At 48.8% G+C, this 14,612-nt stretch overlaps 1 protein-coding gene across 1 annotated transcript in view; it reads left to right on the top strand.

Annotated features, from left to right (window-relative positions):
• IL16 (interleukin 16) overlaps positions 1-14,612 on the top strand; it is an 87,117-nt gene that overhangs the window by 52,175 nt on the left and 20,330 nt on the right. Inside the window, exons 6-10 of the mRNA XM_065870923.1 lie at positions 965-1,079; positions 5,923-5,996; positions 7,213-7,432; positions 10,344-10,461; positions 12,643-12,775. Coding sequence (XP_065726995.1) covers positions 965-1,079; positions 5,923-5,996; positions 7,213-7,432; positions 10,344-10,461; positions 12,643-12,775 — 660 coding nt within the window. The remainder of the gene's footprint in view (positions 1-964; positions 1,080-5,922; positions 5,997-7,212; positions 7,433-10,343; positions 10,462-12,642; positions 12,776-14,612) is intronic.

The raw sequence follows: 14,612 nt of genomic DNA, 5'->3' as shown, positions 1-14,612 counted from the left end.
GCCCGGCCTCCAGCTGGCTTTCGTGCCTTCTGTCTATAACATATGTTTCCCGAGCACCTGCATCCAGAGAGCAGACACTGACAAATGAGATGCGTTCACCACCTCCGGGGAGCTCACAGTCTCCAGAGGAATCCATTGCGACCCAAGCTAAGCCTTCTTGAGAAGAAGGGTGCTCTCAGTCATCAACCAAATAAAGCAGGCTGTGTGTGCACCTCCTTTGCTGCTCTCTGGGTCTGCCTAGGTGGTTGTCCTAACTCACTGCAGGTCTACAGGCAAAGCTGGACCCGCCCGCCTTTCTCTTCCTGCCGTCTGTCGACCTCACTCACGTCTTTCTCTTGCTTCCCCGGCCTCTGGCCTCCTCTCTGCTGCCACCTGGCAGCTCCTGACCTCGTGGTACTGCAGGGGCAGGAGGGAGAGCACAGGACTGTAGTAAATTCCTTGAGAAGGGGAAGGGTGGGATGCAGAACAGAAGGGGAATGAACAGCTTTTGGTAGGAGAAGAGATGTTTCTTCCATTGTCAGCTGCTGCTTTTACGATTATTGGTGTTGGTGTGTTAGTTCTGGTTGCTGGATGTCTTAGTTAATATTCAAACACAACGCTGTGAGTTTGGCGATGTCAGCATCATTTTCCAAGGGGGTAAATTGAAGCTCAGAGACAGGAAGTGATCTGCCCAGAATTGCTAGTCAGAGGGGCAGAGCCAGGGTACTTGCTAGTCTCCATTCAGACTCCCCCTATGTGGGGAACATCAGACTCGTGAGAAAGCTCCAGACACGACACAGCCCAGCGTGGCCTTGAAGTTACCACTTTTCCCATTCCTCTGTTAGGTCCCGAGACCTCTAAAACCAAGGGCACCCCCCTCCTCCCTGAGTCCTCTGTTCAGGGCTGGGGCAGGACCTCAGGACAAGGCAGCCCAGTGAATGGCATGGAACATTCCGAAATCTGACCTTCTCCTCTTCTTTCCCAGGGCCTGGGCTTCAGCATCGTTGGAGGAAAGGACAGCATTTATGGCCCCATTGGAATTTACGTTAAAACCATCTTTGCGGGGGGAGCAGCAGCCGCCGACGGAAGGCTACAGGAAGGTAGATTTCCCGGCCTTCACTAGATGATGTTGGTGGAATCAAAAGCAGAATCACTAGGCTACCAGTAGAAGCTACTGGGGAAGTGACATGTGTCTTGAGCCTTCAGAATCCAGCTTGCGTGGATTCGGGGGTCTGCGGGCCCCGATGGCTCCGTCAGGCCTGGCACATTGGCTGGGTGTGTTTGCACACTCAGTCTCGTTCCTGTTACTGGCCTGGGGCAGAAGACACCTTCCATCCCTCTTACGCCTTTGCTTGTCAAGGCCCCTCTGCGTTGCTGGCAGCCATCGACATCCCCTTTGTTTCGTTTTCTCTGCCCTCCCCAGCCCACAGACACGGGGAACCAGGCCCAGGGCTTCCAGTGAGTCCTCTGTGAGCCTGCCCCGTTCTGGCCTCTAGGAATACAGAGGATTATCAGATAGGTTCCCTCTACTGAGGAGCTCAGGATCCGCCCAGCTGCCGCCCCTCCCCTTCTGCCCACCCTACTCCCATCCACTACCTCCCTCCAGCTTTTTCATCTCTTCCAGGGAGGGAAGCCCCTGGCCATCCTGAGAGGAAGGGGCCCAGGGCGCTGAGGTGTCCCCTGAGTGTCCCTCCCTATCCCCTTGTCCTGGAGGGGAGGGTTTTCTCCCCACCCCCAATCCTACCCCACAGTCACGTGTAGGCTTGGCCCCAGGAAATCTCCCGGTTTTAACTGGGAGGCAAAATTCTGGGGCAGGTAGTCAGGGAGCAGAGGTAAGATGCTGCAGGCCTGACACTGGGCTACAGGTGGATCTTTAAAGAGAAGTGATTTCACAACCTTCTTACCTTCTCTGTCAGGCCAGTTTCTGTAAGCTCTGCTGCGAGCCAAACCACCTTTAATAACCTAACTTGTTCAGGGCAGGGTTGACCAGCTACAGCCCGCAGGCCACGTCTGGCCCACTGCCTATTTTTATAAGGCTCACGAAGGAAGAAGAGTTTTCATGTCTCTTAAACGGCTGAAAAAAAGTCCAAAGAAGTTTGGATTCTTTTGTGAAAATTAAATTCAAATTCCAGCCTCCTTAGAAAAGCTTTATTGGTACACGGCCATGCTCGCTCATTGACCTCTCGTCTATGGTTGCTTTTGTGCAGTGTTGAGTAGTCTCGACAGAAAGCATGTGGCCTGCGAAGCTTAAAATATTTACTATCTGGCTCTTTATAGAGAAAGTTTGCCAACTCTAACATTATGTGTATGGATTTTATTGTATGGGCAGTGGGGAGCATTTGAAGCTTTTTATGATTTGGGAGGGACCAGCCAGGACCAGGGTTTTTAGTTGATTCAGGAAGCCGAGTGTAAGATGAAGTGGGCTGGCTAGACACCAGAAGCAGTAAAACGAGTTCAGAGGCTATTTTAAGAGCCAGGCTCCAGCTCTTAAGGGTCTGCCCTGAGGCTGTAACCCTGGGAGGAGAAAGATGCTGATGGGGGAAACAAGGGCTTCTGGGGAGGTGGCAAATGAGATCAGAGAACACGTGAAGGCGTCTGATCTTAGTAAACTAGAGAACGATGATGAATTATATATAACAGGAGGTGGAGGAAGGGTAGCAAAAGAAGGCAAACGAGGGTGTTTAGGTTTGAGCGGCAGAGCGGAGTGAGGTCTCCAGGTGAGCACTAGGTGGCGCTGTCCAGCAGGCGAATGAAAATTTGGGTTCCAGTTCAGGAAGGGAATAAGTGTTGAATGTAGATTTTTAGGGTCATTTGGAAAATAGCTGAAGTTATAGCGTGGATGCAGGAAGCAGGGAAGAGAGGAGAGAGAAGAGGGCCGAGGCAAGGCTTGAGGGGGATAGCTAAATCAAGAGGCACGCAGAGGAGTCATTGAGAGAAAGGAAGGAAAGTGGGATCAGAATCTTGAGATGGGCGGGTCTGCTTCCTTATCTTCTGTACTTTTCTGTGTTTGACTAAGAGGTGGAGGAGGAATTGAAGTGGCCAGAAGAGAGAAGCCTGCCCAAGCCAAGCTTCATTCTTTTTCTTTCTGGGTATTTGTCTCGCTTAGTTAATAGTGATCGTAAGAATTCGGTGAAAAGGACGCTCAGCTAGTCTGCAGTCCTTGATTCTAGCCTCAAATAATTGACCAAGTTGCCTTTTGTAACTTCTTTCAAAAGTGAAGTTTTAGAATACGCCCTTGAATTCCCCGGGAGATCCGTCAGTTGCAACAAAAGTTTGGTGTCAAGATCAAGGCTAAGAATGTTTTATTTGTATTCCCTTTGCAAACAAATGATTGTGTAAGATTTATAAGGCAAAACCGAGGCTATTCACCTTCCACCAGATATGGCCAAATAAGGCTGAGGACTCTCTGGAGGGCCCAGAGTATGTGGCCCCCTTGGGATGGACATTCTAACAATCTGAAGACAAGTTCAGCCTCTTGTGTCATAAAGAATGGACGTTTCTGAAGTGTGTTCTTTGTAGATCCTGCCTTCAGCAAGTACTTAGTTATATTTTGATTATTTTTAATTTGTCGGTTGTCACACCTCAACTTGGAATCTCATAAGGACAAGGACCGAGCCTTTTATTTTTCTTGTCTAGTTTTAGCAACGTAACAGATTAAGCTGATTTGAATATGCTTCCCACCCCTTTATTGTCATAGACACAAGTTGGCTAAAACAGCACATCGGAACTCTAAAGAAAGAAGTGGAAACACCCAGCTTCTAAGAAACAAAGAAACCACTTTAAGCGTGACATTCCCAGGAGTTGATGACGTGATAGCACAGGGAGCTGCTTACTGGGCCTAAGGCCCAGGGGCTGGGATTCGATGCTCACACAGGGGCAGGAGAGGTGGTCTTGGGCCCTGGGAACCTCTGAGAACCTGTAGAAAGCCTTCATACTAAAGAGCTGCCCTCATGAAAGGCCAGCAAGCCCAGGGAAGCAACAAGGAAACGTAATTTTGTCCTTGGCCCTTGGGTGGGGAAAAGACATCTCGCTGGAGAAAATGAAGAGCCAAACCCGTGTCAGGGTGAGTGTGCAACCTCAGCCGTCAGCCCTTGCAGCTCAGGACTCCCAAGCTGAGGAGCTAACGTTACTACTGGTCCTGAACCAGTCCTGAGACCCCGGGGTGCCTGCTGGAAATAAAGGAAAAAAATAGAAGTAGCCACCTGAGGGGTGTGGAAATTCCACAGAAAAACAAGCTCCCCTTAAAAATGAGTTGAGGGCCTCCCTGGTGGCGCAGTGGTTGGGAGTCCGCCTGCCGATGCAGGGGACACGGGTTTGTGCCCCGGTCCAGGAGGATCCCACATGCCGCGGAGCAGCTGGGCCCGTGAGCCATAGCCGCTGAGCCTGCGTGTCCGGAGCCTGTGCTCCGCAACGGGAGAGGCCGCAACAGTGAGAGGCCCGTGTACCGCAAAAAAAAAAAAAAAAAAAAATTAAGAGAAGGAATAGAAAAACAATAAGGAAACAACAGAACACAATGAAAAAATAGATGGATGTGAAAAAAATAACTTTTAGAAATTAAAAAAAAGCAAAGTCATTGAAAGAAAAAAAAAAAACCTCAACGGATGGGTTAAACAGTAGATAAATGCAGCTGTAAGGAGAATTTGTGATCTGGAAATTATCCAGTAGGCCACACAGAACAATAGAGAAGCAAAAGATGAGCCCTAGAGAAACATGCAGAATAGGTTGAGATGGTCCAAAATAATCTAATGGGAATTCTAGAAAGAAAGAATAGAGTGAAAGAGGGAAAGCGATAGGCGATGAGATCGTGGTTAAGAATTTTCCAGAATTATCCAGAATTTTCCAGAATTATGCAAACTTCAGTATGAGGTAGCACCCTAATACATCCTAGTGAAGCTTCAGACTATCAAAGACAAAAAATATATATATATTAAAAACAACCAGAGAAAAATGATGGATTCTCTACCGTGGGACCGTAATTAAGTGACAGCAGATTCACCCAATAGCACGCAGGCCAGAAACCCGTGTAAAAAATAATGTTTGCATCTGAATTTCCCAGCACAGTGTTGAATACAGAGACAGTGCTCTTTGTTTATGTATTGAATAGATGGAATGAATAGGAGAAAGTGGTTTTCCATCCCCATGAAAATGGATCTCTGGATACAGAAAAATTTCTTCTCTTAGGTGTATAGGAGGAAAAAGCTCTAAGTCCTAACTTTTTACCATATGAACTTTGGACTTCTCTGAGCTCACTTTCCTCTTCTGTAACTTGGGACCTACACTGCATTCTGGAAACATCACATCCAACCCACATTTACTGGGCACTGTGGAGGCCTCACCCAGAATTGGCCCTGAGGATTACAGCATCTGATGTAACAAAGCCCCTTCCCCAGGGAGAGACTTTCACAGTTCATCGATGACCACCGGGGTGACAAGGGCTGTGAGAGTGGTAGGTTCTGGGTGCCACGAGAGTGCAAAGTCAGCAGAGACCAAGCGACTAAGAAGTGGTAGGTGAAGAAGGTAGGAGATGTACATTTTAGTTCAGAAGATGGCACGGAAACAAGCATGGAACTGCACAGACCACTGTGGGAAAGGCAGGTGTGTGGTATCAGGAAATGGTCCAGGGGAGCGAATGGCATGAGGGGCTGAGAGGCAGGAGAGAAAGAGGTGAAACCCAGAGGTGGGCAGGGAGCCGATTGGGCCAGGCCTTGTGTGCCTGGCTAAGGACCCTGGATCTCACCCTGGAAAGTAAGCAGTGCCAGAGAAGGCCCAGCACTGCTGCCTTGCCCACCTCCCAGGGGGAGAGCCCTGAATGAGATGTTCTCTGTGATGCTTTGTACATCTCACAGAAACCTGGACGGGGGGTGGGGGCACTAGAGTTTAAGGGATAACGCCTCCTGATTGGGCAAAACTCTTCTCAGCTACAATTTCTCCCTCTCCCAACAGGTGATGAAATTCTGGAACTCAACGGGGAATCGATGGCTGGACTCACACATCAGGACGCTTTGCAGAAGTTCAAGGTGACCATTTATTATCAATATATGGCCAAACTCTGGGGCCTTCAGACAAAGGAAGCAAGTTCCCAGCATCACCCTCCTTCCTTCAAACCTACAAATTCCAAATGTGGGCTCCTTTACGTGGGGCACCTTGCTGACACTCATCTAGGCACATTGTTCAAAAAAGGCCTTACTCTGAAAATAATAGTGTAATCAGGACTGTTGTCGGGGGCTGCATCAACTATTTGAGGTTTATAGAACGGTTTTATTTTATTTTATTTCTTTATTGGAGTATAATTGCTTCACCACGTTGTGTTAGTTTCTGCTGTACAATGAAGTGAATCAGCTATACGTATACATCTCTCCCCTCCCTCTTGGACCTCCCTCCCACCTCCCCCCCATCCCACCCATCTAGGTCATCACAGAGCACCGAGCTGAGCTCCCTGTGCTATACAGCAGGTTCCCACTAGCTATCTGTTTTACACATGGTAGTGTATATATGTCAATCCTAATCTCCTAATTCATCTCCCCCTCCCCTTCCCCCCTCGTGTCCACATGTCCGTTCTCTATGTCTGCATCTCTATTCCTGCCCTACAAATAGGTTCGTCAGTATCATTTTTCTAGCTTCCACATATATGAGTTAATGTACGATATTTGTTTTTCTCTCTCTGGCTTACTTCACTCTGTATGACAGACTCTAGGTCCATTCGCATCTCTACAAATGACCCAGTTTCGTTCCTTTTTATGGCTGAGTAGTAGTCCACTGTATATATGTACCACATCATTACCCATTCCTCTGTCGTTGGACATTTAGGTTGTTTCCATGTCCTGGCTATTCTAAATAGTGCTGCATTGAACACTGGGGTACACATGTCCTTTTGAATTATGGTTTTCTCAAGGTGTAACGTTCTATGTATTTATATTACAATCTTTAAAGTTTCGAAGACAGTCACTGAAAGATATTTTTTGAGTCTCCATCTAGTTAGTTCAATTCAAGACTCCATCTCTTTGGCATATATATACTTCGTATATAAGATGTCATATCCATATCCAGACATACAAATATATGTCATGTATATGTATACACACATTTCTGTATCTCACACACACACACGCACACACCCGCATGTGGCAACATTTCTTTAAAAAGCATTCTACTGTTGTTCCCCACAAAGACCCGGGTACTTGCCCTTGCCCCGAGCTGCTGCTGGAAGCCGTGGCCCTCTCTCTTTCCTTCCAGCAAGCCAAAAAGGGGCTCCTCGCCCTCACGGTGAGGACCCGCCTGACGGCCCCCCACTCCCTGAGCGGCAGCCGCCTGTCCCCCCCACTGTGCCGCTCCCTGAGCTCCAGCACCTGTGTCACCAAGGACTGCAACTCCTTCATCCTGGAAAGCCCTGAAGCGCCCGCCAGCAGCACCAAGCCCAACTACAGGATCCTGGTGGAGGTGTCCCTGAAGAAAGGTAGGCTGGCCTCCTGGGAGCCCCGCTGTCTTCCTCCGCCCTCTGCCTGGGCCTCCCTCCACTGAGCTATCTCCCAGACTTTCTTTGGCTGGAAACAGGCCCGGGCATTGTCCTTTAGCAGATTTTATGGCTGCTGTTTGGCCCCAAGGTCTAGGGCTCTGTTTGTTAACAGAAGCCCGGGACACACCATCCGAATTCAGTCAACATGTCCCAGTGCAGTGGATAAAATAAAACAAAAGGAAGCAAACACAAATCACACACACACACACTAGACCAGGAGTTGTAGCTCCACAGCTAATCTGCTAAGAGACTTTGGGCAGGTCACTTGCCCTCTCTGGGACTCTTGTTTTCTCATGTGTGCCAGAAAATTGAGATCCTCTCAAGCTCAGACATTTGGGGATCAGCATCTAGTCCCTTCACACACACACACCCCCCACCAAGGGTGGATGCTAACTGCAGGGGGCTCGGCCCCCCCCTGCCAGATTGCAGCTAGGCTGAGACCTGGAGAATGAAGAGGAGGCAGCTCCCGCAAAGGGACCAGCTCAGCTTGTACGGACAGAGGGAAAGCCAGTGTGGCTGCAGCGAGGTGGGCAGCCTGAGAAGTGGTGTTGGAGCACCTGGCAGAGGCAAAGAGAGAGACCCTGTGGGACTTTGCTGCTAGATTCTCTTCTAATTGCAATTGGGAGTCCTTGAGGGATTTCTAAGCACAGGCATAATCAGCTTAGGCTTTAAAAGAAACATCTCCTAGGCATCTCTGTAGAGAATGGCCTATAATGTGACAAAAATGGAGGCTTGGGAACCAGTTGCAGCCATTGGATCAGAGAGGATGAGAACGGTAGGTGAAGACGGGTGGGTGGCTTTGAGATCTGTTGTAGAAGAAGAATGAGGAATGAAGAGGGTAGCTGGCGGGCAGCCTGAGGACTCAGACATCCCTGAGCCCCCAAGCCTGGCATGAATACTAGGCACAGGTCAGTACGTGCTGGCACACGCCAGCAGCTGTGTCCAGGACTCGCGGCGTGAGTTCACTGAGCAGGCGCAAGACATGGGGAAGACACGGCTCTCTTCCTTTCCATGGTGGGCTCCGTGGTCCCTGGCCTTGGGGTGGTGTTTCCTCTGATCACTGGCATCAGAAATACCATAGGCAGGGTTTTTGTTGGATTGCCGTATGTATATGACACAGCTTCTTAATCTCTACCCCCAGAGATTTCTCTTCCACAGTACTAAAAGAGAGGCCCAGGGATCTATAACTTTTATATAAGTACCCCAGGCAATTCTGATGCCCGCAGGGCTTAAGAACTCTCACTCTGGTCAGGAAACCTGATCTCGGCAAAGGGCTCTGACCTTTGTTTGTGGGCCATATCACAGCCAAAATTCTTCATCCATCAAACAGGGTTGCTAACAGTTGCCCATGGCAACCCTCCTGGGACGTTGGGAGGACCAGCATCAGAGGTGAAAATACCCACAACCGTGCTTTGTAAACCACAGGTGCCAGGAGCAAACCACAAGAAGGTCTTTCTCCTACTCCCTGGCCACTCCATCTGGTCCTTCTTACCGGCTACCCCTCATTTTCCAGTCCTTTTGATGCTGGCCAGCCCCAGGCCCTCCTCTCCCACACACTCTGGGGGACCCATCCAGCCCCATGGTCCTAACACCACCACCTCCACGTTGATACTTTCAAACTTCCACTCAGCCTTCTCTGCTGGGTTCCAGATTCATCTACCCAATTATCTACTCCCCATGTCTCCTTGGCTACTTCATAGGCATCTCAAGAGTGACTGGGGCAAAACTGTACACCTGGTCGCCATCCTCGTGATTCTGGTCCTCCATAGGCGTCCTGTTTTGGTGAACCGAATCATCACCCACCCAGTTACTCAAGCCAAAAAGTCTCAGACTTCTTCAAGCTAAAAACATCTCTACGAGTTATCTTCATTTTAATTTATGAAATCCCCATATTGAATCCATCAGCAAGTCTGTCTTCAGGATGCGTTCTGTGTATATCCATCTCTCTCCCATTTCACTAGCGGTAAAGTCCAAGTCACCACTGCTGGGTGAAGAGTAGCCTCCTAACTGATCTCCTTGTTCCCATTCTTGCTTGACCCCTCATAGCTCTTTCTTTTCCCAGCGGCCGGTCATATTGGGGAAAATAGAAATTAGCCCATGTCACTTCCTGCTCGTAAGTTTCCCATGGCATTCCTTCTCAGTGGAGAAGAGCGTCCTTTCACTGACACATCCTTGTTGACAAGGTTCCATTTAAGCTGACCCTTGCCTCCCTGTCCTGAATCCTCTCATACCACTCTCCCCGTGATGGGCTACATTCCGGCCACACTGGCCTCCTTTTTGGTCCCGCAGCATGGCCTGCTTCCTTTCACCTTGGGCCTTTGCATTAGCTGTCACCTCTTTTGGGAATGCCCCCATCACCCCATCCCTGGTTCCTTCTTGTCATTCGTATTTTAGCCTAAATGTTGCCCTCTCTGAGCCCTAAAGAGGTCATCCTCTTGTGTTCTAGTGCATTCCCTATTAATTCTCTGCCTAATACTTACCACCCCCCTGACAACTTCCTCCCTCCTTCCTTCTTTCCCTCCCTCCCTCCCTCCCTCCTTCCCTTTCTCCCTCCCTTTTCCTTTTGTTCCTTCCTTCCTTCCTCCCTCCCTCCTACTCTCTCTCCCTTCCTTCCTTCTTTCCTTCCCTTTCCTTACTTGACCTTAGCATCCTCACCTGCCTTGGTCACTAGCTGCTGACCCTAGAGCAGTGCCTACTCACAGTGTTGCTCCATAAGCATGGGTGGAATGAATGCATTAATGAATAGGAGACACCAACTAACCCAGGACAGGTTTGGCACCTAATAGACTAGTGCATCCCTGGGAAAGCTCAGTCACCAGTCCCCCCACCCCCATCCCATTCTGCCTTCCAGAGGCTGGCGTTGGGCTGGGAATCGGCCTGTGCAGCGTCCCCTATTTCCAGTGCATCTCTGGCATTTTCATTCACACGCTCTCTCCGGGATCCGTGGCGCATCTGGACGGACGACTCCGGTATGTCCTGATTTCTGTTTTTGAAAAGACCCCTGATTTACAGAGGAGGGAAGGAATTCCTTAGTGCATCAGACTGACTGGGAGATGAGATATTTAGAATGATCCAGGGATAGCTCAGAGCCTTTGTCCTCAAAGTGTGGTCCCTGGACCAGCGGCATTGAAATCACTTGGGAGTTCCTTAGAAATGCAGAATCCCAGGGCCCTCCCCAACCCACTGAATCAGAACCTACATTTCAACTAGATCCCCGGGAATTTGTATGCACGTTGCAGTGTAAGAGACATTGTCTCAGAGAATATCAGTCCGAAACAGAAAACATGAAGTTAAACATACTTTAATTCAGATGTAAATAATACAGACTGTAGAGTGACATAAATAGGAGCTTCGAGGAGGTTTACCTGTGGAGTCAGTCTGTATGGAAAAAGAAGCTTACTCATCAAATCAGTAGTATTAACTCCATTTCTTGTAGCATAAACAGAGTATTTTCGGGCATTCCACATATATCTTTTTCCGAATAACTTCTAAGAGAAGTAAAAATCTAAATTTTATTTTCAACAAGGGATCTGAGTTTGGTAATTACATATTTTTTTTTTTGTAATTACATTTTATTCCAGTTTAACTTGTTACAGTACGTTATACTCAGTCCAACACTCGTGTGTGGTATAGCTTCTCTCCTATAGCGTAAGAAGATATATGCTATATATTTATATGTGTCCCAGATCGTATATCTTCATGTATATCTTCTCTACTGGGCTTAGGTTTTGCTGAATCAGGAGAGTTTTGCCATATGTTAAAATGTTTTCCTATCATTGTAGTACTGGGGTTGGCTAAAAAGTTCGTTGGGGTTTTTCCATAAGATGTTATGGAAAAACCCGAACGAACTTTTTGGCCAAGCCCATATACGTAAGCCCTGCTTAGGGTGGTATCTTGATGGAGCTTCGGAATTAGAGGTGGGCTTGCTGCTGTCATGGGCAGGAGGGTGACAGCTGATTTGCTGAGCTGCTGTGCTGTTACCTGGGACCGAGTGGCTCAGTCAGAGTGATGGCCTTAGTCCTAATATCTTTAGACAGAGTCTTCCCTCCTGGACCTGCAGCTGGGTAGGGACTGTTTTGGAAGCTTCCACTTTCCTTGGCATCAGGTGCTGTGTGGTCTTCAGTTACCTCAGTGAAAATGTATACTTTCTTAGCAAGAAGGAGAAAGGGAACTAACTCAGAGACAGAAATGTAGAAGGAAGGGGCAGCCAACCGAGGCAGGAGGAAGTGTGAAATCAGCCACAGGAGACCTGAGTTCCAATCCTGGCCCTGCTGATAACCAGCTAGGGCAGAGGAGGGCAAATGGGGGCCCACCATCTGTTGTTTTTGTTAAATAAAGTTTTATTGAAACAAAGCCATGCTTACTCATTTACATATTGTCTAAGGCTGCTATTTTTAGGCTATGACATCAGAGTTGCACCGTTGCCACACAGATGGCACGGCCTGCAAAGCCTAAAATATTTACTATTTGGTACTTTCCAGAAAAAGTCTTTTAATCCCTAAGTGACGTCTTCTTGAGGAGATAATGTCACCCTCTCTGCCTCATTTTCCCCACGTATGAAGCAAGAGGATTGGATTGTACAAAATCCTCTGTGTATCGATGCAACCTTATTTTTTCTACCTCATTTTTTCCCCCATTTCCCGCCTTACAAGAATGAACTCCACTGCCTTCCCTCTTTATTTCTTTTTGCAAGAACCTTGGCTGCCCCCCACCCCCATCCAGTTATTTCTTCTTTACCTTTTAGCACGTCCCATCTGCTCTTCCTGTTAAACATTCTGCATATGGGAACATTGAAGCCCCAAGAGAGATGTGAGCAGTTCAATTGTGGTTAATTGGTTAATCCATTACATCGGTTAAACGACGCCCTCCATCTCGATCGAGCTTAAGTTAAATGGAAAGGGCAGAAAAAAGTTACAAACTTCCGTGAATGTTGCCCCACACTCGGTATGCATTGTCTCCCACTTTGTGGTCATGCATGAAGTGGGTGTGCGATATGTCACTTTGGTCGGCCCTGTACTGAGTTTCAGTCGGGAGGCGAAGGAGGTCTCCTTATTGCTGTGAATTTGAGGTCTCATCACACAGCCCAGGCAGGACTGGGACCTCGGGGAAGCACACGTCCTGCTGATGGCTTCCTGTCGATGCCTCTGCAGGTGTGGCGATGAACTTGTGGAAATCAACGACTCCCCCGTGCACTGCATGACGCTCAACGAAGTCTACGCCATCCTGAGTCACTGTAACCCGGGTCCAGTCCCCATCATGGTTAGCCGACATCCGGACCCACAGGTGACACCCTGCTGGGCATCCTCTTCTTCCCAGGCCCACTCTCTCAGGACTCAAATGAACCAAGTGTCTGTCGTAACAAGCGTCTGCAGAGAGGTCCTCTGACAAACTCCTAGACACAGAGGCGATTGGCGTTAGCTCAGGGAAGCTCTTGCAGCTGGGTTACAAGCTCTCGGGCAGGAAAATATAGACCCAGGGTTCCTGCTAATAGATAGATGAGATTCACTCATGCATGCATCCAGTGGGTCCCCACTATGTGATTGTCTGGACCCGGGCGCTGAGCACACAGGAAGAAGTGGGCTCGTAGCACGCATGCCTGCCCTCCAGAAGCTTACGTTCCCACTAGAGAGACTGACAGAGAAATCATTGTGATACAGGGTGGTAAGTACTATGAGAATACAGGGATACAGAAGGGAAGGTGAGAGAAAGCAAGAAATATCACAAGTTAGTTTTCTCCAGGCAAAGAATTTGCGGAAGGTCACTCCAGGAAGTGGGAACACAAAGTTAGGCTGCAGAGTCATGAAGGGACCTGTCGTGGAAGGAGAGGGGGGTAGGTTCTCAGGACTGGGATGTAGGGACCGGAGGAGAGCATGGAGAATGGAGTTTGGCGAGGCACTGGGGTTACGTGGCAAAGGGCTTTCCGCAGGACGCTAAGGTGTTTGCATTTTATTCCGTGAGTAGTGAGGAGGCAGGGGAGGTCTCTAGCTCTATATGTAACACGTTCAGGGTTGTTTTTTACCCTTTGATTGCACGGCAGAGGACAGGATGGAGTAGGTGGAACTCGGAGTTTTTTAGAGGAAGGAAACGGATGGTGAGGGCCTGAACTAAACAGCAGATGTGGGAAGAGAACAGAGAAGAAGGGGCAACAAGAGGCAACCTGGGAAGAATCAACAAGATCTGTTGGCTGATTAGCTCTGAGGCAAGAGAGGGGGGAGCCTAGGAGGACTGGAGTATTTTTAGATTAGAAGACCGAGCGATGGCAACACCACCACCGGAGTAGAGAATCAGAGAAGGGAGGTGGGCTTGGAAGGGAAGAGAAAGATCTCAGTGTGGGATACAGAGAGATGGAGGTGCCTGGGGGAGGTTTAGTTAGAGATGCCCATAGGCAATTAGATTTAGGACTGACAGTGACTGGTAAGTGAGATCCAGGTGGGAGCAAGACTTGAGAAGTGCAGCCATGGGCGTGGGTGAAATGACTTTGGGGACCCTGGTGATAATCACCATCACTATTTATTTCATCCTTAGTGTGTACCAGCTGGGTTTGCCAAAGACTTGACATATACAATTGCATTTAGTTGCTATACATCCCTCTGAAGTCGGTATGATTTTCCCCTCCAATTCCTAGATGAGGAAACTGAGGCTTAGAAAGGCAAAGGAACTTGCCCAGTGGTGGAGCTACGAAGTGGAGAAATGACGATTTAAATCCACCATAGCCTGTGTTCTTAACTAGTGGGCTCCCAAACTCCCAGCAGAGATAGGACAGAGAATGGAATGATGGGGAAGATCCACACGTGCCTGTGTGGTGGGATTCAAACCCAGCCCTGCTCAGTTATTAAGCACTGACAATAAGCACACTGGAGGAAAGCGAACCTCTCACTTACGGTAAACAAGTAACTCGTCTAACCTCTGGGCAGTAGAAGAGAAGAGAAAAGAAACGGGTCTCGATTCGGTGATCCGTGCCTCTTGCTGCCCTGGAGGACCATGGCGAGAGAGCAGCGGAGGAGGACGCAGGGTAGGGGGGCGAAGCTATGGCCCCTGCACTTGAGTGGCTTGCATTCTGGCTGGAGGGGTGAGGCATCCACACGGAGAGTCCACAGGAGGTGAGGACCCTGGGCATGAG

This window comes from Phocoena phocoena, chromosome 2 (genome assembly GCF_963924675.1).
Source record: "Phocoena phocoena chromosome 2, mPhoPho1.1, whole genome shotgun sequence".
In the NCBI taxonomy this organism is placed as follows: Eukaryota; Metazoa; Chordata; class Mammalia; order Artiodactyla; family Phocoenidae; genus Phocoena; species Phocoena phocoena.
This window is presented reverse-complemented; position numbering and strand designations above follow the sequence as displayed.